The sequence below is a fragment of the Salmo salar genome, chromosome ssa03 (assembly GCF_905237065.1).
Source record: "Salmo salar chromosome ssa03, Ssal_v3.1, whole genome shotgun sequence".
NCBI classification, from domain to species: Eukaryota; Metazoa; Chordata; class Actinopteri; order Salmoniformes; family Salmonidae; genus Salmo; species Salmo salar.
Genome location: NC_059444.1, coordinates 79,617,982 through 79,641,149, shown reverse-complemented (window position 1 = coordinate 79,641,149; position 23,168 = coordinate 79,617,982). Strand labels below are relative to the sequence as shown.

Here is a 23,168-nt window from a genome sequence, read left to right as displayed (position 1 = left end):
GTAAGAGATGCCTGCGCTCCCCCTCATACTGATTAGAGTGGGAGAGAGAGAGAGGAGGGCATCCCTGCATTACGTTTCAGCTATGACTCACTCATATAGTCTTGAATCTTTTCTTCTCTTTCTTGCACACAGGCACACACCCATGCACACACACATACACAACCGTGCAAACACACACAAACACCTTTGCTTACACAACTCAAGGATGGCTCTCAAATCCCTCCCAACATTCTTTTTACTGTTTTCCACTGACACATCTCCATCACTCCATCATAACAGTCCCTTCTCTAATCAGTGTGCATCCCCCCTCCTTTCTCCCTTCACCGTCTCTCCCTCTCTCATCCCCCTTTCCCCTCACCTGCAGTTTAAGAGGTTTCACAGCGAGATAATAGCTGAATTGGAGAGGAAGACAGACATGGATGTAAAATACATGACAGTAAGTACTGCACTGTATGTATGTGTGTGCTTATGTGATTCTATGGAAACGGCCTTCCCTCCTGCTCATGGGAATATCACTGAGAACTGCCCCCCATGCCTCATCCCTGGAACTATGATCCTGTCTACTGCCTACCAAATCAATGACCATGTAATCCTGTCTACTGCCTACCTACACCACAGAATCCTGTCTACTGCCTACCTACATCACAGCGACCACATAATCCTGTCTACTGCCTACCTACACCACAGAATCCTGTCTACTGCCTACCTACATCACAGCGACCACATAATCCTGTCTACTGCCTACCTACATCAGTGACCACAGAATCCTGTCTACATCAGTGACCTCAGAATCCTGTCTACATCAGTGACCTCGGAATCCTGTCTACATCAGTGACCACGGAATCCTGTCTACATCAGTGACCACGGAATCCTGTCTACATCAGTGACCACGGAATCCTGTCTACATCAGTGACCACGGAATCCTGTCTACATCAGTGACCACGGAATCCTGTCTACATCAGTGACCACGGAATCCTGTCTACATCAGTGACCACAGAATCCTGTCTACTGCCTACCTACATCACAGTGACCACAGAATCCTGTCTACTGCCTACCTACATCACAGTGACCACAGATTCCTGTCTACTGCCTACCTCATCACATAATCCTGTCTACTGCCTACCTACATCACAGTGACCACAGAATACTGTCTACTGCCTATCTATATCACAGTGACCACAGAATCCTGTCTACTGCCTACCTACATCACAGTGACCACAGAATCATGTCTACTGCCTACCTACACCACAGTGACCACAGAATCCTGTCTACTGCCTACCTACATCAGTGACTACAGAATCCTGTCTACTGCCTACCTACATCACAGTGAACACACTGTCTGCATCCCAAATGGCACCCTATTCCCTTTATAGGGGACTACTGTTCACCAGGGCCCAAAAGTAGTAAGTTCACTATAAAGGGAATAGGATAAACATGCAACAATGACTTATGCCGTTCAGAGCCGTGGTTGAGTGGTAACGCTCACAGCATATGGCACATGTACATCTCTCCCCACCAGAGACTGGGGTTTAATATCTGTGTCTACCCTTTCTACTAATGCCTATAATCAAACAGCATTTAAGGCTAATTACCATTGAATCAATGAAACTAAAAACGAAGCACTTTAATACTTAGTGACATTACATTTAATGATATTACTGAAAAGTTTTTTTTCCGAAAAGGAAAATATACTTTTTAAAATCAACGCTACTTGTACTGTCTAGAGATGGTTCCAGGTGTTCACGGGTGCTTCCCCCACCTCCCCTCCCCTCTCCACCCTACCTCCCCTCTCAACCCCACCTCCCCTCTCCACCCCACCTCCCCTCTCCACCCTACCTCCCCTCTCCACCCTACCTCCCCTCTCCACCCTACCTCCCCTCTCAACCCCACCTCCCCTCTCAACCCCACCTCCCCTCTCAACCCCACCTCCCCTCTCAACCCCACCTCCCCTCTCAACCCCACCTCCCCTCTCAACCCCACCTCCCCTCTCCACCCTACCTCCACTCTCCACCCCACCTCCCCTCTCCACCCTACCTCCCCTCTCCACCCCACCTCCCCTCTCCCTCCCACCCATCCAGGCCACCTTTAAGAGGTATCAGACAGAGCACAAGATGAAGCAGGACTCTCTGGAGAGGTCGCAGTCTGACCTGAAGAAACTCAGGAGGAAGAGCCAGGGCAAGAACACCAACAAGTACGAAAACAAGGAGAGTGAGGTGAGGACTGACCCACACATTTCAGTAATTTAACTGACACTCTTATCCAGAGCGACTTACAAGAACAGTTAGGGTTAAGTGCCTTGCTCAAGGGCACATCGGCAGATTTTTCACTTAGTCAGCTTGGGGATTTGAACCAGAGACTTTTCAGTTACTGGCCCAATGCTGTTAACCACTAGGCTACCTGCCACCCTCATACACACACCTGTACATACACACTCACACTCGCTCTCTCTTTCTCTCAATCTCACACACACACACACCTTCGACATATGAGACAGTGTCGATCATACCCAATGTAACATTATCCAAGTTCCCAGACAATGCCCTCATGCATGAGTACACTGTGTGTGTTGTGTTGTTTGGTGTTCTGGATAGTTCCATTAATACACCTCTCTGTACTGTGCCTCCTCCCTCCCCCACCAACACACACGCATGTTGTTATACTGGAAGATCCAGTCGATGCCTCACACACACACACACACACATGCCGCTTCAGACTGAGACAAAGAAAGATAAACCTCTTTAGTCCAGTGGTGTGTATTCATGGATACCAAGGCTTCCCACAAAAATTTACCAAGAAATAACATTAAATAATGTATGTTTCGTCTTTCTGTGCTTTCCTAATTTTCGTTGCATCCGAGTAAGCGAAACAGCGCCCCTCTGCCTCTGTATGTGTAGGCCATCTATCTGATGCTGTCTGGTCATAAAGAGTATGACATTGTTGCCGCCCGTAGCATTGAATGTAAAGGATGCCAGCGAGCATTTGGCCTCCCTTGATTAAAAAAAAGTATTAAATAATAGCCAATCAGCATTGAGCTAAACTGAGTGAGCTCAACTGTGAATAGTCCTGGCGCACAACAAAAAAAGTGTCAAGGGAAGCCAGTTTTGATTTGGCTTTACTCCTATCGCAGAGAAATATGTAATCGATTAAAAACAACTTGAATTGTTGCACCTTGTTGTGCAGTTGTCATCCGGTGGCTAGCGAGCTAGCTAAAATTGGCCCTTTCCTAAATTAGCCATGGATGGAGATAAGGATTTGGACTTGTGGTTTTACTTAATTCTCCGTACTGGCCAATGCTTATAACTACAATTCTGATCCAACCATAAAATACATTGTGCCCCTGGCCTGAGAGGATGGAAGTTCAATATGTAGCTAGATGTAGAAGGCTAATGTTAACTAGTTAACGTTGTCCATGAATGGAAGTTAGTCTAGAGAGCAAGCATATTAGCCAGGTAGCCTAGGACAACAAAAACTAAAAGCGTGTACTGTATGACAGAGTCATAGACCATTTCGTGAACATGAAAGAGAGGAGGATAGCCAGCCAGCCAGCCTGGTTCTAGTCTCTCTCACCAGACTCTGGGGCGCTCCACACGCTATCCTGGTCCTAGTCTCTCGACAGACTCTGGGGCGCTCCACACGCTATCCTGGTCCTAGTCTCTCGCCAGACTCTGGGGCGCTCCACACACTATCATGGTCCTAGTCTCTCTCATCAGACTCTGGGGCGCTCTACACGCTATCCTGGTCCTAGTCTCTCACCAGACTCTGGGGCGCTCTACACGCTATCCTGGTCCTAGTCTCTCGCCAGACTCTGGGGCGCTCCACACACTATCCTGGTCCTAGTCTCTCTCATCAGACTCTGGGGCGCTCTACACGCTATCCTGGTCCTAGTCTCTCACCAGACTCTGGGGCGCTCCACACGCTAGCCTGGTCCTAGTCTCTCTCACCAGACTCTGGGGGCGCTCCACACGCTAGCCTGGTCCTAGTCTCTCTCACCAGACTCTGGGGGCGCTCCACACGCTAGCCTGGTCCTAGTCTCTCACCAGACTCTGGGGCGCTCCACACGCTAGCCTGGTCCTAGTCTCTCTCACCAGACTCTGGGGCGCTCCACACGCTAGCCTGGTCCTAGTCTCTCTCACCAGACTCTGGGGGCGCTCAACACGCTATCCTGGTCCTACTCTCTCTCACCAGACTCTGGGTCGCTCCACACGCTAGCCTGGTCCTAGTCTCTCTCACCAGACTCTGGGGGCGCTCAACACGCTAGCCTGGTCCTAGTCTCTCTCATCAGACTCTGGGGCGCTCCACACGCTAGCCTGGTCCTAGTCTCTCTCACCAGACTCTGGGGCGCTCTACACGCTAGCCTGGTCCTAGTCTCTCTCATCAGACTCTGGGGCGCTCCACACGCTAGCCTGGTCCTAGTCTCTCTCACCAGACTCTGGGGCGCTCCACACGCTAGCCTGGTCCTAGTCTCTCTCGCCAGACTCTGCGGCGCTCCACACGCTAGCCTGGTCCTAGTCTCTCTCACCAGACTCTGCGGCGCTCTACACGCTATCCTGGTCCTAGTCTCTCTCATCAGACTCTGGGGCGCTCCACACGCTAGCCTGGTCCTAGTCTCTCTCATCAGACTCTGGGGCGCTCCACACGCTATCCTGGTCCTAGTCTCTCACCAGACTCTGGGGCGCTCCACACGCTAGCCTGGTCCTAGTCTCTCACCAGACTCTGGGGCGCTCTACACGCTAGCCTGGTCCAAGTCTCTCACCAGACTCTGGGGCGCTCCACACGCTAGCCTGGTCCTAGTCTCTCACCAGACTCTGGGGCGCTCCACACGCTATCCTGGTCCTAGTCTCTCACCAGACTCTGGGGCGCTCCACACGCTAGCCTGGTCCTAGTCTCTCACCAGACTCTGGGGCGCTCCACACGCTAGCCTGGTCCTAGTCTCTCACCAGACTCTGGGGCGCTCCACACGCTAGCCTGGTCCTAGTCTCTCACCAGACTCTGGGGCGCTCCACACGCTAGCCTGGTCCTAGTCTCTCACCAGACTCTGGGGCGCTCCACCCCAGCTGGGGCACAGCGGCTGTGAGAAGAAACTAGCTTTTTCCCATATTCACAAAGAGCTCAGAGTAGGAGTGCTGATCTAGGATCAGGTCCCCCTGTCCATATATAATCAGATTCATTATGATTTAAGACCAAGATTAGACCCTAGAGTCCTACTATGAGATGCATTGTGAATATGGGCCCTGGTCTCAGGTATGTGCTTTAACCTACTGAGGCACGTGCAGTACAGATACATGAAGTTGAAACGTGATATGCATGATAACAATATTCAGATGAGTTGTTTTACCTGCTGATCTGGGACCAGGCTACAGAAAGTCTGTGCAACAGTGACTTACAAATCTGTTATCTTAATTTGATCATTATGTTGTCACAGAGAATTTCCCTGCAAAGCAGGACATACAAATTGTAGTGTATTTAAGGTTTAAAAAGTCTTCTAAAGTTTGTAATTTCCACTTTAACATTTCAGACTTGATTTGTACTAACAAAAAATGTGTCAACCCCTACAAAAATGTCCATCAATTATATTTCACATAATAATTCATATTACCTGTTGCTGCAGGACTATTCTCCTGCTGTGAGAAGCAGGGTCAAATTAAGATGGCGCATCTGTATAGATAAATATTGCTATTACAGATCTGGGACCAGGCTACAGTAGATCTAACATTGACCCTGAGAGTAGAACCCCAGAATCTGGTCCTGGACCAGCTCTAATATAACAGGACAACTGTCGTCAGAGTCAGATCCCTGGTTTGGTCACAAGACTGTCAACAGACTGCACCCAGGCTCAGAGACTTACATACACACACAAACAAACACAGAGCAGAGCTGTGTTACAGTCACAGGTGGAGGTTACAGGAAGCCACAGAGAAAACAGGAGCAGAATGAGACAGAGGACAATGGGCTAAATCACTGTATTAAGTCAGTGTTTAGGCCTATAGTTAATTTTCATATTGATTTGTTTTCTGTCACTAGATAGAATGAACTGCAGCTTCATATTTAATAGTCAGCACGTCTGTGTTGATGGTTACATCCCGAAAGGCACCCTATTCCTTAGTGCACTACTTTTGACTAGCTGGAGTCCATTTTTATTGGGTGTATCTACCACGTCCTGTACCGGTCCGGAAAGATACATCCGTTGTTTTGTTATTTTCTGCCTGCAAACATGTTGGATGATTCAGTATCCATTGAAGAGCTTGAACAATACATTGACGAGAGATACTTACGAGCTCAAAGAAACATGTCGCTGGTTTCGGAGGATTCAATCACTGTTAAGGACAACAAACCCAATCAACAATACAAACCAAAGCCAAGTTGTCCAAGCGGTATCAACGATGTCATAAAACCATCCCCAAGCAAGAGTGCGCACGTGTGGAGAGGTTTACGGATATGGATGTTGACTTGTTGAAATCCATCAATGAAAGGCTTGTTAAACTTGATATCTTGGATATATTACGAGAGGACATCAGTGCATTATGTGCCCATCTAGAATTCAGCTAATGTCAGATTGATGATCTAAGGAAAGAGAACACAGTGCTGAAAGGTACTGTAGACTCTATTCATAGCAAGGTGGAGGTGGTGCAAAAGGAGAACAAACAACTTAAAGAAACCTTGCTTGATGTACAGTGTCGATCAATGTGGGACAATCTAATATGTTCAGGGATACCGGAGAAAGACAACAGCAGAAGCTGTGAGGACACTGTCTTTATGTCAACTCAACTGAAACTGCCCACTGATGTTGTGCGTAATGTCACTTTCTCCAGAGTCCATAGAATGGGTAAGGCCTCTGGGAATGGGCCCCGGGCTATCATTGCATTTTTTATAACATTTTAAGCAAATGGAAATGGGGAAGAACAGGGGCAGAGAACTCCGAAACATTGATTTTGGAATGAATGATCAGTTGCCCACGGAGATCAATGAAAGGAGAAAAAAAACTGTATCCCATCATGAAGGAAAAGCGTTGCCTGAATCAACGAGTCTCCTTGGTGATGGATAAACTTTACATCAACGGGCAACTGTATCGGGTCTCTAGAGTAACTCCCTGGCTATTTGAATCCAATGTTCAAATCTGAGTTTGTGTGTTGTAGTGTATCATGACAACTTCAACTATAACGAATACACTTGACAAGAAAAGGGTTGCATATAGCTCAGGTTAATGTATGTAGCCTTCCTAACAAAACACATCAGGATTTTAACTTGGTCAACATAAATAATATTCATATTTTAGCTTTGACGAAACGCATTTAGATGCATCTGTAAATGATGGGTAAATGAACATTCAAGGATATAGTCTACATAGAAGGGACAGGAATAGGAATAGTGGGGGTGTAGCACTGTACATTCAGAATCATATCCCTTTTAAGAGGAGGGAAAACCTTAATGCATGTCAAGTAGAGGCACCATGGGCTCAAGTACATCTGCCTCACCAGGCACCCTTATTGGTAGGATGTGTAAAGACCTCATAGCTCCAAGGTGTCCTATCTGGATGACTTATGCACTGGGTTTGACCAGGCCACAGATGGTAACAGAGATGTATTTATCTCGGCTGATTTTAATATAAATGGAAGGATCATAATAATTCAAATATAACTAAATTGATGATATATACCGAGAGCTGTGGTTTGAAACAAATGGTTAATGATACTACTAGATCATCAACTAAGTTGGGTCACCATTCAGACACGTGCATTGATCTGATCTTCGGTAATATACCATTGCAATGCTTAAAAGCCAGATCAATGCCAGCGGGCTGGACAGACCATAATATTGTGACCATAACCATGAACACCAAGGTTCCAAAGAAATCTCCAAGGACTGTGGTCAAGAGAAATGGTAAGACGTTTTATCATGAGCCATTTCAAAATGATTTGGCTGATGTACCCTGGGAGCTGATTTATCTAGAGGATGATTTAAATCACACTACAGATTGCAGCTCCACTGAAATACACATTTTATTGGTCACTGGAAAAGGGGACATTTGCACATGTATGGAAGCATGCTAAACTGTGTCCAATCCCGAAAGACAGCAAAGCTGCTGTTACTCCTGCCAATGGTCGACCAATTAGTCTACTCCCTTCACTCAGTAAGATATTGGAGGGTATTGTGAGTAGACAAATATGGGAGTACATGGAAAATAATGATCTGATAACAGCCAATCCGCATGCTTATTGCAGAAAACATTCCACTACCACTGCATTGGAAGACATGACTGACCAGTGGCTCAATGCTATGGATAATGGCAGGTTTGTGGGTGTACTGTTTTTTTTATTTTAGTGCAGCATTTTATTTAGTGGATCATTAAATATTTTTGACAAAAGTATTGCATTATGGGTTTAAGAAGGCAGCATTGAAGTGGGTACAGTCATATCTAACTGACAGGAAACAGTCCATCTATGTCAATGGGTCGTTTTCTACGCCTCATGATTTAAACTGTGGAATACCGCAGGGCAGCTGCCTTGGGCCACTTCTTCACTTAATATATACCAACAACCTTCCTTATGCCTTATCTGAAACTGAAGTTACTATATTTGCAGATAAATACTACAATTTATACAGCAAGACAATCGGTTCAACAGGTACAGCAAACTCTCTACAAGTAGATCTGGGAAATATCATGGAGTGGGTTTGCCGGAACACCAAGAAAACCAAGGTTATATTGGTCTGTTCCACCAGGAAAAGGCCAACACAGCATGGGATACAATTAAGTATGGGGGGAGTACAAATTGAGGAAGTGGCAGAACTACTAGGGGTGCAGCTAGACAACCGCTTATTATGGTTGTCAAATAACTAATCTATGTTAAAAAAAAAATGATATTAAAAAAAACTGCATGCATGCATGATCAGAAAGAAAGCTGAATATTTTCCCTGGAAACATTCTTAAGTTAACAACCCAAGCATTAATTGGGAGTCAGGTGAAGTCCTGTTCTGTGGTCTGGGGAAATGCATCAGAAAGTGAAATTAGGAGGCTGCACATTGCACAGAACAAAGCAACAAGGATTGTTTTAAGGTGGAGATATGGTTATTCTGTTGCAGTCATGCTCAATGCTCTTGGTTGGTCATCAATCAACAAGATCATTGAAAAAAAACATGCTTATTTTATTTCACAATGTACACCATTTAAAATGACCAAACTTTATTCACAACAGTATTCAGTTGGTAAGAGACAGACATTCAGTAAATACTAGGAATAGATTGTCCACCATCTACAGGTGAAGTGGGAAGTTTACATACACCGTAGCCAAATACATTTAAACTCAGTTTTTTACAATTCCTGACATTTAATCCTAGTAGAAATTCCCTGTCTTAGGTCAGTTAGGATCACCACTTTATTTTAAGAATATGAAATGTCAGAATAATAGTAGAGTGATTTATTTCTGCTTTTATTTCTTTCATCACATTCCCAGTGGGTCAGAAGTTTACATACACTCAATTAGTATTTGGTAGCATTGCCTTTAAATTGTTTAACTTGGGTCAAATGTTTCGGGTAGCCTTCCCCAAGCTTCCCACAATAAGTTGGGTGAATTTTGGCAAATTCCTCCTTACAGAGCTGGTGTAACTGAGTCAGGTTTGTAGGCCTCCTTGCTCGCACACGCTTTTTCAGTTCTGCCCACAAATTTTCTATAGGATTGAGTTCAGGGCTTTGTGATGGCCACTCCAATACCTTGACTTTGTTGTCCTTAAGCCATTTTGCCACAACTTTGGAAGTATGCTTGGGGTCATTGTCCATTTGGAAGACCCATTTGCGACCAAGCTTTAACTTCCTGACTGATGTCTTGAGATTTTGCTTCAATATATCCACATAATTTTCCATCCTCATGATGCCGTCTATTTTGTGAAGTGCACCAGTCCCTCCTGCAGCAAAGCACTCCCACAACATGATGCTGCCACCCCCGTGCTTCACGGTTGGGATGGTGTTCGGCTTGCAAGCCTCCCCCTTTTTCCTTCAAACATAACGATGTTCATTATGGCCAAACTGTTATATTTTTGTTTCATCAGACCAGAGAACATTTCTCCAAAAAGTACAATCTTTGTCCCCATGTGCAGTTGCAAACCGTAGTCTGGCTTTTTTATGGCGGTTTCAGAGCAGTGGCTTCTTCCTTGCTGAGCGGTATTTATAGGACTCGTTTTACTGTGGATATAGATACTTTTGTACCTGTTTCTTCCAGCATCTTCCCAAGGTCCTTTTGCTGCTGTTCTGGGATTGATTTGCACTTTCTGCACCAAAGTACGTTCATCTCTAGGAGACGGAACACGTCTCCTTCCTGTGCGGTATGACGGCTGCGTGGTCCCATGGTGTTTAAACTTGCATACTATTGTTTGTACAGATGAACGTGGTACCTTAAGGCATTTGGAAATTGCTCCCAAGGATGAACCAGACTTGTGGAGGTCTACAATTTGTTTTCTGAGGTCTTGGCTGATTTCTTTTGATTTTCCCATGATGTCAAGCAAAGAGGCACTGAGTTTGAAGGTAGGCCTTGAAATACATCCACAGGTTCACCTCCAATTGACTCAAATTATGTCAATTGGCCTATCAGAAGCTTCTAAAGCCATGAAATCATTTTCTGTAATTTTCCAAGCTGTTTAAAGGCACAGTCAACTTAGTGTATGTAATCTTCTGACCCACTGGATTTGTAATAGTGTATTATAAGTGAAAAAAAATCTGTCTGTAAACAATTGTTGGACAAGAAATGTGTGGAGTGGTTGAAAAACGAGTTTTAATGACTCCAACCTAAGTGTATGTAAACTTCAGACTTCAACTGTGTGTTATCCAGACAGAGCAATACAGAAATGTTATTATTAATCTGAGCAAACCAGAAACCTTTCAGTATTTAAATTCAAACAATACTTTAGAACCATTTAAATATAATAAATTGGAAGGTTGTGCAGGACTTTGGTAGATGAATGTATCAATCTATCCTTTCAGACTGTTAAGAGTATTTATCTGGTCAATATGTCAGTGTATTATGTCTGTTTGTAACAGTGTGGTATACGTGAAAATGTGATTGTATTATAAATTGTATTTTAATATTTAAGGACTCTTGGAAGATTAGTCCAAATAAGGACTAAAATAGATAATAAAATGAAATTCCTCTCTCTCATATTTCTCTCTCGCATTCCTGTCTCTCTCTCATTTCTCTCTCTCTCTCTCTCATTTCTCTCTCTCTCTCATTCCTCTCTCTCATTTCGCTCTCTCTCTGTCTGTCTCTCTCTGTCCTTCCTCTCTCTCATTTCTCTCTCTCTCTCATTCCTCTCTCTCATTCCTCTCTCTCTGTCGATCTCTCTATCCATGTGGCCAGTCTACCTGTTTTGCTGTCTGTTCAGGCTTCTGAGGGATCAGTGTTCTGAGTCAGACTCCCTAGTGATCTGAGTGTCGTTCTGTCTGTATGCCAGTCATTCTCTGGGGCAGACAGACAGATGGCCTGACGTCTGGGCTGAGACACAGGGGCTTAGCTGTAGATGACTCACTAGTACAGCTAAACACTTCCTGGGTACTGTCTCTTCATTGACCAATAATTCCCAAGAATTACACTGGTAATTTACTTGACCATCCCCCCTCCACGCACTCTCTCGGTCTCTTGGCCCTCCCTCTCTCGCGCTCTCCCTTTCTCCCTCGCTCTCTCTCTCTTTCTCTCTCTCGCCTTGCTTTCCTACCTGTTTCCACAGAACTAAAGATATGTGTCCATAGCAACAGCCATTATTTAGCCTTGACAGATGTATTGTGTCAACCAGGATGGTTGCATTTATTACATTTCACACCCCTGTTTCACTCGCACACATATATATATATATATATACATACACACACACACACACACACACACACACACAGGAATATTTGAATGATCCAGGTTGAGTTTCAGGTCCCTGGGCATGATACCTTATCTGTGGCTTTATCTCAGTACATGGAGGGACAATGATTGCAGTATAGCTCCGCAAGCACGCGTCAGTGATAAGGAGGGGGTGACGTTATGGCTCCTGTGATAAGGAGGTGGTGACGTTATGGCTCCCGTGATAAGGAGGAGGAGGTAATGTTATGGCTCCCGTGATGAGGAGGAGGTGACGTTATGGCTCCCGTGATAAGGAGGAGGAGGTAATGTTATGGCTCCCGTGATGAGGAGGCGGTGACGTTATGACTCCCGTGATAAGGAGGAGGGGGTGACGTTATGGCTCCCGTGATAAGGAGGTGGTAGTGTTATGGCTCCCACGATAAGGAGGAAGAGGTGATGTTATGGCTCCCACGATAAGGAGGAGGTGGTGATGTTATGGCTCCCACGATAAGGAGGAGGTGACGTTATGGCTCCCACGATAAGGAGGAGGAGGTGACGTTATGGCTCCCACGATAAGGAGGAGGCGGTGACGTTATGGCTCCCACGATAAGGAGGAGGAGGTGACGTTATGGCTCCCACGATAAGGAGGAGGAGGTGACGTTATGGCTCCCACGATAAGGAGGAAGAGGTGATGTTATGGCTCCCACGATAAGGAGGAGGTGGTGATGTTATGGCTCCCATGATAAGGAGGAAGAGGTGACGTTATGTCTCCCATGATAAGGAGGAAGAGGTGACGTTATGGCTCCCATGATAAGGAGGAGGTGGTGATGTTATGGTTCCCATGATAAGGAGGAGGAGGTGACGTTATGGCTCCCATGATGAGGAGGAGGTGGTGTTATGGGAAAGGCCAGCATTGAGGCCCAACCAAACAATGGTGGGCCTCTTTTCTTGTAGGAAGTCTAGGAGGTGGGCTCTGGGAAATTAGGAAATTGTGAAGCAAATTGCAAAATGGCTTCTTTTTTTTGAGAGAGAGATCCTGTGTGCATGTCACTGTGTTACTGTCCTCGTGTGTGACTGAGTGTGCTCTTATGTACATACACTTGCCTTGTCTGATAGTGCACTACTTTTGGCCAGAATATCAGCCTATTCCCTGTACAGTGCACAAGTTTTGACTAGAATGACACCGTAGTCCCTAAATAGTGCACTACTTTAACCAAATAAAATTGTATTGGTCGCATACATATTTTGCAGATGTGATCACAGGTGCAGCGAAATGCTTGTTTCTAGCTCCAACAGTGCAGTAATACCGAACAATACACAATAATACACACCAGTCCAACAGTGCAGTCATACCGAACAATACACAATAATACACACCAGTCCAACAGTGCAGTCATACCGAACAATACACAATAATACACACCAGTCCAACAGTGCAGTCATACCGAACAATACACAATAATACACACCAGTCCAACAGTGCAGTCATACCGAACAATACACAATAATACACACCAGTCCAACAGTGCAGTCATACCGAACAATACACAATAATACCCACCAGTCCAACAGTGCAGTAATACCGAACAATACACACCAGTCCAACAGTGCAGTCATACCTAACAATACACAATAATACACACCAATCCAACAGTGCAGTCATACCTAACAATACACAATAATACACACCAATCCAGAATGACCCCCTATTCCAGTTATAGTAAACTACTTTTGACCTGAAGGAAACCCTGAATTCATTATACAGACCAGTAACTGGATGGAGACCACAACAAATTACCATAGGAAGGCTTTTCCCATTTCCTCTAAAACTCAAGAGCTCCAATAGGGACAGGAAGCTGGTGAAAGTGTGTGTGGAGGGTAGATTACATTGAATCGTGTGTTGTCACATGGTGTTGTTGTTATGGGTAATATACTGTGCTGTACGGCTGCAGGGTGATTTTGCAGTGTTGTGATGACGAGATGGGGATCTCACTCGTGCAGCCCTAGTCTGTACCCCACCTTTAACTGTGTGTGTGTGTGTGTGTGTGTGTTAGGTAAGTAGGTAAACAGCATATTGAAATGGGTTGACTTTACACAGGGTTCAAATCATATCAAATGTATTTATATAGCCCTTCTTACATCAGCTGATATCTCAAAGAGCTGTACAGATACCCAGCCTAAAACCCCAAACAGCAAGCAATGCAGGTGTAGAAGCACAGTGGCTAAGAAAAACTCCCTAGAAAGGCCAAAACCTAGGAAGAAACCTAGAGAGGAACCAGGCTATGAGGGGTGGCCAGTCGGCTTCTGGCTATGCCGGGGGGAGATTATAACAGAACATGGCCAAGATGTTCAAATTTTCATAAATGACCAGCATGGTAAAATAATAATAATCAGTGGTTGTCGAGGGTGCAACAGGTCAGCACCTCAGGAGTAATGTCAGTTGGCTTTTCATAGCCGATCATTGAGAGTATTTCTACCGCTCCTGCTGTCTCTATAGAGAGTTGAAAACAGCAGGTCTGGGACAGGTAGCACGTCCGGTGAACAGGTCAGGGTTCCATAGCCGCAGGCAGAACAGTTGAAACTGGAGCAGCAGCACGGCCAGGTGGACTGGGGACAGCAAGGAGTCATCATGCCAGGTAGTCCTGAGGCATGGTCCTAGTGCTCAGGTCCTCCGAGAGAGAAAGAGAGAATTAGAGAGAGCATACTTAAATTCACACAGGACACCGGATAAGACAGGAGAAATACTCCACATATAACAGACTGACCCTAGCCCCCCGACACATAAACTACTGCAGCATAAATACTGGAGACTGAGACAGGAGGGATCAGGAGACACCGTGGCCCCATCCGATGATACCCCCGGACAGGGCCAAACAGGCAGGATATAACCCCACCCACTTTGCCAAAGCACAGCCCCCACACCACTAGAGGGATAACTTCAACCACCAACTTACCATCCTGAGACAAGGCCGAGTGTAGCCCACAAAGATCTCCGCCACGGCACAACTCAAGGGGGGCGCCAACCCAGACAGAAAGACCACGTCAGTGACTCAACCCACTCAAGTGACGCACCCCTCCTAGGGACGGCATGGAAGAGCACCAGTACGCCAGTGACTCAGCCCCTGTAATAGGGTTAGAGGCAGAGAATCCAAGTGGAGAGAGGGGAACCGGCCAGGCAGAGAGAGCAAGGGCTCCATTGCTCCAGTGCCTTTCCGTTCACCTTCACACTCCTGGGCCAGACTACACTCAATCATAGGACCTACTGAAGAGATGAGTCTTCAATAAAGACTTAAAGGTTGAGACCGAGTCTTCGCCTCTCACATGGGTAGGCAGACCATTCCATAAAAATTGAGCTTTATAGGAGAAAGCCCTGCCTCCAGCTGTTTGCTTAGAAATTCTAGGGACAATTAGGAGGCCTGTGTCTTGTGACCGTAGCGTACGTGTAGGTATGTACGGCAGGACCAAATCGGAAAGATGGGTAGGAGCAAGCCCATGTAATGCTTTGTAGGTTATCAGTAAAACCTTGAAATCAGCCCTTGCCTTAACAGGAAGCCAGTGTAGAGAGGCTAGCACTGGAGTAATATGATCACATTTTTTGCTTCTAGTCAGGATTCTAGCAGCCGTATTTAGCACTAACTGAAATCTATTTAGTGCTTTATCTGGGTAGCTGGAAAGTAGAGCATTGCAGTAGTCTAGCCTAGAAGTGACAAAAGCATGGATTCATTTTTCTGCATAATTTTTGGACAGAAAGTTTCTGATTTTTGCAGTGTTACGTAGATGGAAAAAGCTGTCCTTGAAACAGTCTTGATATGTTCGTCAAAAGAGAGATCAGGGTCCAGAGTAACGCCGAGGTCCTTCACAGTTTTATTTGAGAAGACTGTACAACCATCAAGGTTAATTGTCAGATTCAACAGAAGATATCTTTGTTTCTTGGGACCTAGAACAAGCTTCTCTGTTTTGTCTGAGTTTAAAAGTAGAAAGTTTGCAGCCATCCACTTCCTTATGTCTGAAACACAGGCTTCCAGCGAGGGCCATTTTGGGCCTTCACCATGTTTCATCGAAATGTACAGCTGTGTGTCATCCGCATAGCAGTGAAAGTTAACATTATGTTTTCGAATGACATCCTCAAGAGGTAAAATATATAGTGAAAACAATAGTGGTCCTAAAATGGAACCTTGAAGAACACCGAAATTTACAGTTGATTTGTCAGAAGACAAACCATCCACAGAGACCAACTGGTATCTTTCCGACAGATAAGCTCTAAACCAGGCTAGAACTTGTCCGAGTAGACCAATTTGGGTTTCCAATCTTTCCAAAAGAATGTGGTGATCGATGGTTTCAAAAGCAGCACTAAGGTCTAGGAGCATGAGGACCGATGCAGAGCCTCGGTCTGAGGCCATTAAAAGGTAATTTACCACCTTCACAAGTGCAGTCTCAGTGCTATGATGGGGTCTAAAACCAGACTGAAGCATTTCGTATACAGTGAGGGGTTCCTGCAGATTTTGTACGTTTGCCCACTGACAAAGAAATGATCAGTCTATAATTTTAATGATATATTTATTTGAACAGTGAGAGACAGAATAAGAACAACAAAAAATCCAGAAAAACGCATGTCAAAAATGTTATAAATTGATTTGCATTTTAATAAGGGAAATAAGTATTTGACCCCCTCTCAATCAGAAAGATGTCTGGCTCCCAGGTGTCTTTTATACAGGTAATGAGCTGAGATTAGGAGCACACTCTTAAAGGGAGTGCTCCTAATCTCAGCTTGTTATCTGTATAAAAGACACCTGTCCACAGAAGCAATCAACCAATCTGATTCTAAACTCTCCACCATGGCCAAGACCAAAGAGCTCTCCAAGGATGTCAGGGACAAGATTGTAGACCTACACAAGGCTGGAATGGGCTACAAGACCATCGCCAAGCAGCTTGGTGAGAAGGTGACAACAGTTGGTGCGATTATTCGCAAATGGAACAAACACAAAAGAACTGTCAATCTCCCTCGGCCTGGGGCTCCATGCAAGATCTCACCTTGTGGAGTTGCAATGATCATGAGAACAGTGAGGAATCAGCCCAGAACTACACGGGAGGATCTTGTCAATGATCTCAAGGCAGCTGGGACCATAGTCACCAAGAAAACAATTGGTAACACACTAAGCTGTGAAGGACTGAAATCCTGCAGCGCCCGCAAGGTCCCTGCTCAAGAAAGCACATAGACATGCCCGTCTGAAGTTTGCCAATGGTCATCTGAATGATTCAGAGGACAACTTGGGGAAAGTGTTGTGGTCAGATGAGACCAAAATGGAGGTCTTTGGCATCAACTCAACTCGCCGTGTTTGGAGGAGGAGGAATGATGCCTATGACCCAAGAACACCATCCCCACCGTCAAACATGGAGGTGGAAACATTATGCTTTGGGGGGGTTTTCTGCTAAGGGGACAGGACAACTTCACCACATCAAAGGGACGATGGACGGGGCCATGTACCGTCAAATCTTGGGTGAGAACCTCCTTCCCTCAGCCAGGGCATTGAAAATGGGTCGTGGATGGGTATTCCAGCATGACAATGACCCAAAACACACGGCCAAGGCAACAAAGGAGTGGCTCAAGAAGAAGCACATTAAGGTCCTGGAGTGGCCTAGCCAGTCTCCAGACCTTAATCCCATAGAAAATCTGTGGAGGGAGCTGAAGGTTTGAGTTGCCAAACGTCAGCCTCGAAACCTTAATGACTTGGAGAAGATCTGCAAAGAGGAGTGGGACAAAATCCCTCCTGAGATGTGTGCATACCTGGTGGCCAACAACAAGAAACGTCTGACCTCTGTGATTGCCAACAAGGGTTTTGCCACCAAGTACTAAGTCATGTTTTGCAGAGGGGTCAAATACTTATTTCCCTCATTAAAATGCAAATCATTTTATAACATTTTTGACATGTGTTTTTCTGGATTTTTTTGTTATTCTGTCTCTCACTGTTGAAATAAACCTACCAATAAAATTATAGACTGATCATTTCTTTGTCAGTGGGCAAACGTACATAATCAGCAGGGGATCAAATACTTTTTTCCCTCACTGTACATTGTTTGTCTTCAGGAAGGCAGTGAGTTGCTGCGCAACAGCTTTTTCAAAAAAAATTGAGAGGAATGGGAGATTCGATATAGGTCGATCATTTTTTTTACAAATATTTTCTGTGTCAAGGTTTGGCTTTTTCAAGAGATGCTTTATTACTGCCACTTTTAGTGAGTTTGGTACACATCCGGTGGATAGAGAGCTGTTTATTATGTTCAACATAGGAGGGCCAAGCACAGGAAGCAGCTCTTTCAGTAGTTTAGTTGGAATAGGGTCCAGTATGCAGCTTGAAGGTTTAGAGGCCATGATTATTTTCATCATTGTGTCAAGAGATATAGTACTAAAACACTTGAGTGTCTCCTTTGATCCTAGGTCCTGGCAGAGTTGCGCAGACTCAGGACAACTGAGCTTTGGAGGAATACGCAGATTTAAAGAGGAGTCTGTAATTTGCTTTCTAATGATCATGATCTTTTCCTCAAAGAAGTTCATGAATTTATTACTGCTGAAGTGAAAGCCATCCTCTCTTGGGGAATGCTGCTTTTTACTTAGCTTTGCAACAGTATCAAAAATACATTTTGGATTGTTCTTATTTTCCTCAATTAAGTTGGAAAAATAGGATGATCGAGCAGCAGTGAGGGCTCTTCGATACTGTATGGTACTGTCTTTCCAAGCTAGTCGGAAGACTTCCAGTTTGGTGTGGCGCCATTTCTGTTACAATTTTCTGGAAGCTTGCTTCAGAGCTCGGATATTTTCTGTATACCAGGGAGCTAGTTTCTTATGACAAATGTTTTTAGGGGTGTGACTGCATCTAGGGTATTGCACAAGGTTAAATTGAGTTCCTCAGTTAGGTGGTTAACTGATTTTTGTCCTCTGACGTCCTTGGGTAGGCAGAGGGCGTCAGGAAGGGCATCAAGGAATCTTTGGGTTGTCTGAGAATTTATAGCACGACTTTTGATGATCCTTGGTTGGGGTCTGAGCAGATTATTTGTTGCGATTGCAAACGTAATAAAATGGTGGTCCGATAGTTCAGGATTATGAGGAAAAACATTAAGATCCACAACATTTATTCCATGGGACAAAACTAGGTCCAGAGTATGACTGTGGCAGTGAGTAGGTCCGGAGACATGTTGGACAAAACCCACTGAGTCGGTGATGCCTCCGAAAGCCTTTTGGAGTGGGTCTGTGGACTTTTCCATGTGAATATTAAAGTCACCAAAAATTTGAATATTATCTGCTATGACTACAAAGTCCGATAGGAATTCAGGGAACTCAGTGAGGAACGCTATATATGGCCCAGGAGGCCTGTAAACAGTAGCTATAAAAAGTGATTGAGTAGGCTGCATTGATTTCATGACTAGAAGCTCAAAAGACGAAAACATTTTGTAAATTGAAATTTGCTATCGTAAATGGTAGCAACACCGCCACCTTTGCGGGATGTGCGGGGATATGGTCACTAGTTTAACCAGGAGGTGAGGCCTCATTTAACACAGTAAATTCATCAGGCTTAAGGCATGTTTTAGTCAGGCCAATCACATCAAGATTATGATCAGTGATTATTTCATTGACTATAACTGCCTTGGAAGTGAGGGATCTAACATTAAGTAGCCCTATTTTGAGATGTGAGGTATCACAATCTCTTTCAATAATGGCAGGAATGGAGGAGGTCTTTATTCCAGTGAGATTGCTAAGGCGAACACCGCCATGTTTAGTTTTGTCCAACCTAGGTCGAGGCACAGACACGGTCTCAATGGGGATAGCTGAGCTGACTACACTGACTGTGCTAGTGGCAGACTCCACTAAGCTGGCAGGCTGGCTAACAGCCTGCTGCCTGGCCTGCACCCTATTTCATTGTGGAGCTAGGGGAGTTGAAGCCCTGTCTATGTTCGCAGATAAGATGAGAGCACCCCTCCAGCTAGGATGGAGTCCGTCACTCCTCAACAGGCCAGGCTTGGTCCTGTTTGTGGGTGAGTCCCAGAAGGAGGGCCAATTATCTACAAATTCTATCTTTTGGGAGGGGCAGAAAACAGTTTTCACCAAGTGATTGAGTTGTGAGACTCTGTTGTAGGATACTCGTACCCGCAACCCTTCGATTGCCAGCTCCCTCCCCACCAGATTTCAGGATTTGCACCGACGACCCTCTGGCTCCTAGCCCACTGCTCTAACCTCTGCCGCTAGGGCTAAACCCAGTGAAACTGGACCCTGTCACTTGTGCAGGTCTGTTGTTATGCCAGGTGTTTCTGGGTGAATGAGTTCCCAAGACCCATACTGCACACTGGCTGCTATGTCACATGTATGCAACTGAGTCAAGCATTCACTGATGAAAGTCTTCAATGAATCAAAGCTCTTTTTGTCCGTGTTCTCCTTACAGATTCATGTACCTAGATTGATTTGAGCTGCAGGGACATTGTTGGATCATATGAAATGTAATCAAGATAAATAGGTCCATAAAGAGATATGGTTAAAGGACCCTATAGCATGCGTATGTCTTAGTTCTAATGAACTGCACACACATCATCTCAATTCTAATCTCAACAATACATCCAATAATAATCTTTCCTCTGTATCTACAATAATGTCATATGTTTCAGTGCACACACTTTAAAGACATCTATTATACTTCAGTCTACAGTAGATTAACTACTTTGATAATTCAACACATAGTGGCATCCATTTTACACGTCTGTTGACTAGTCTTTGTTTCTGTCATTGTTGTACCAAGTATTTACAGGTTAGTGGTATCCGGGATCATTGGGACATCCCGACCCTAAACCCTAACCCTTACCATTTTACATGTCAACTTCAATGGGGTAGAGATGTACCAACGATCCCAGATAGCAAGGATCAATATTTACATCACAACTCACTGTGCTGTATGCTCATTGGTCTCCCATTCAGTTCCATTTCCAATCAAATCAATAGAACTGTATTGATTGTAAATATTGACAGTTGCCAGCCACAGAAACACAGTGAAAAGGAATAGAGAGATCGTAAACTTAGCCATAGATGACAAAGTTATAAGAGCCATTCACACCCACAGAGATCAGAGACTCTGACCCCTGACCTCTGAGTGGCCCATGTCTGTGATAGAAGATAAGACACACAAAAGAAGGTTGTGTCATTGTCCACACACTCTTTGTTCACTCCCACAAGGCATTTTTAATTCAGCGTTCAGCGATACAAACTAAATGTTTCGACTGACCTTGTTCAGATCCTGTGCCAAGTTTTTAAATGTGCCTTCAGATAAGACTCCTAGGTTGCGTTTACACAGGCAGCCCAATTCTGATCTTTTTGACCAATCACATCAGATCATTGCACATCAGATCTTTTTCAGATCTGATCCGATTGGTCAAAAGACCAATTAGTGCCAAAAAGGTCAGATTTGGGCCCCCTATGTAAACGCAGCAAAAGACACACTAAACAAACTCATACAAACTCAGCGTTTCGACTGACCTTGTCCAGCTCCCGTGCCTAGTTTGAATGTACTTTCAGTCTCCTAGACACACAGTATATCTTGCTGCTGCTCCTCCTTAACCCTCATCTATTCTTCTGTCAGCATGTCTGCTACTGTCACCTCCCTAGCCCTCATCTATTCTTCTTTGTCAGCCATGTTAGATAATAAAACCCATCCCATTCCCTTGTACAGTATCCCTACAATACCTCTCTGTCTCTGCCTGCCACACTGAGATTAGAACGTCCAGCCAGCCTATATCTCTGCTCCTCTCGTCACAATGCCCTTTCACTTCCTGATACCTACGGTGCTAGGCAGCTCTGATTGGCTGAGCTATGTCTATGTGGCAAGACAAGACTGTGCGATTGGTCAGTGCAGCAAGATATTTGCGTATGATTGGTTGTTGCAGTTGAGATAACAGCATGTCATTGGCCTGTTGTGTTGTGCAGTGCCTGGAGACGCTGAGGTCAGGGCAGATGGACATGCAGAAGTTCATCGCCGATGGCTGCAAGGAGGCTCTGCTGGAGGAGAAGAGACGCTTCTGCTTCCTGGTGGACAAACACTGCACCTTCTCCTATCAGATCGCTGCCTTCCACGACAAGGTATTGGAACTATGCTACAGTGCCTCCTAGGTTCTCAGTCAGTAGAAAACCTGAACATGATTTCAATCCATTAAAATTATGGGGGTTTAAAGGGGATGTGGGCTAGAGGCTAGGGGTGGAATTGGAAGTGAATTTACCATAACCCCATCTGTGTACCACGTTTATTATACAAATGTCTAGCGGGGTACCACATCACAAATCCAAGGCTCCCTTTCTACAGTAACTACTATGACTGCTGATGTTCCTTCTCTGACCCCAGGCCAGAGACATGCTTTTCGGGAAGCTGCCCACCTGGCAGGACAAGTGTGGCGACGCCACCAACGTGCCGGAGAGCGTGATGTCTATGATTGAGGGTCTTCGCACCCCAGTGTCCATCACCCCCCAGGCCTCCCCCGTCTCCCAGAGACACAGTAGGGTGAGAAGGCAGAATCACTCATTCATTAACCATTTAGAAAACAATTTATTAATTAGAATATCTATTTCTGATTCAATGTGAGAGAGCGAGAGAACACAGCACAGATACCTATGGCTTCAGTGATTTCATCATAATAATGAAATGGTAAAAACCTGTAATACCTGTACTACTAATGTACCACTACCAGTGGCAGGTTAACTACCAATATACCACTACCAGTGGCAGGTTAACTACTAATGTACCAGTGGCAGGTTAACTACTAATGTACCACTACCAATGGCAGGTTAACCACTAGGCGGCAGGTAGCTTAATGGTTAGAGCGTTGGATTAGTAACTGAAAGGTTGCAAGATCGAATTCCCGAGCTGACAAGGTTAAAATCGGTCGTTCTGCCCCTGAACAAGGCACTGTTCCTAGGCCGTCACTGAAAATAAGAATTTGTCCTTAACTGACTTGCCTAGTTAAATAAAGGTAAAATAATAATAATAATAATGTACCACTACCAATGGCAGGTTAACTACTAATGTACCAATGGCAGGTTAACTACTAACAACCATAAATTCTAGCACTCATACTATCCCCTTCCTGTGTTCCACTTCCTATGGTCAGAGCAACTCCATATTCCGGGACACAGTTCCACCCCCTGCCCCGGCACTGAAGGCTCAGACCAGCCCATTGGCCAGTATGTTCACGCAGGACACACCCACAACAAACTCAGTCACCAGAGAGACTGAGAGTGTCACAGGTAGTGTGTGTGTGTGTGTGTGTGTGTGTGTGTGTGTGTGTGTGTGTGTGTGTGTGTGTGTGTGTGTGTGTGTGTTCGCATGTCCT

At 45.0% G+C, this 23,168-nt stretch overlaps 1 protein-coding gene across 3 annotated transcripts in view; it reads left to right on the top strand.

The window, feature by feature from the left end:
- Positions 1-23,168, top strand: part of LOC106601829 (brain-specific angiogenesis inhibitor 1-associated protein 2-like protein 1) — a 69,746-nt gene that overhangs the window by 29,267 nt on the left and 17,311 nt on the right. The window contains exons 5-9 of one of the 3 annotated variants that reach the window (XM_045715552.1): positions 365-436; positions 2,079-2,213; positions 21,772-21,924; positions 22,184-22,339; positions 22,947-23,082. In XM_045715552.1, the coding sequence (XP_045571508.1) occupies positions 365-436; positions 2,079-2,213; positions 21,772-21,924; positions 22,184-22,339; positions 22,947-23,082 (652 nt within the window). The remainder of the gene's footprint in view (positions 1-364; positions 437-2,078; positions 2,214-21,771; positions 21,925-22,183; positions 22,340-22,946; positions 23,083-23,168) is intronic. The other 2 variants (XM_045715553.1, XM_045715554.1) reach the window with 2 other exon arrangements.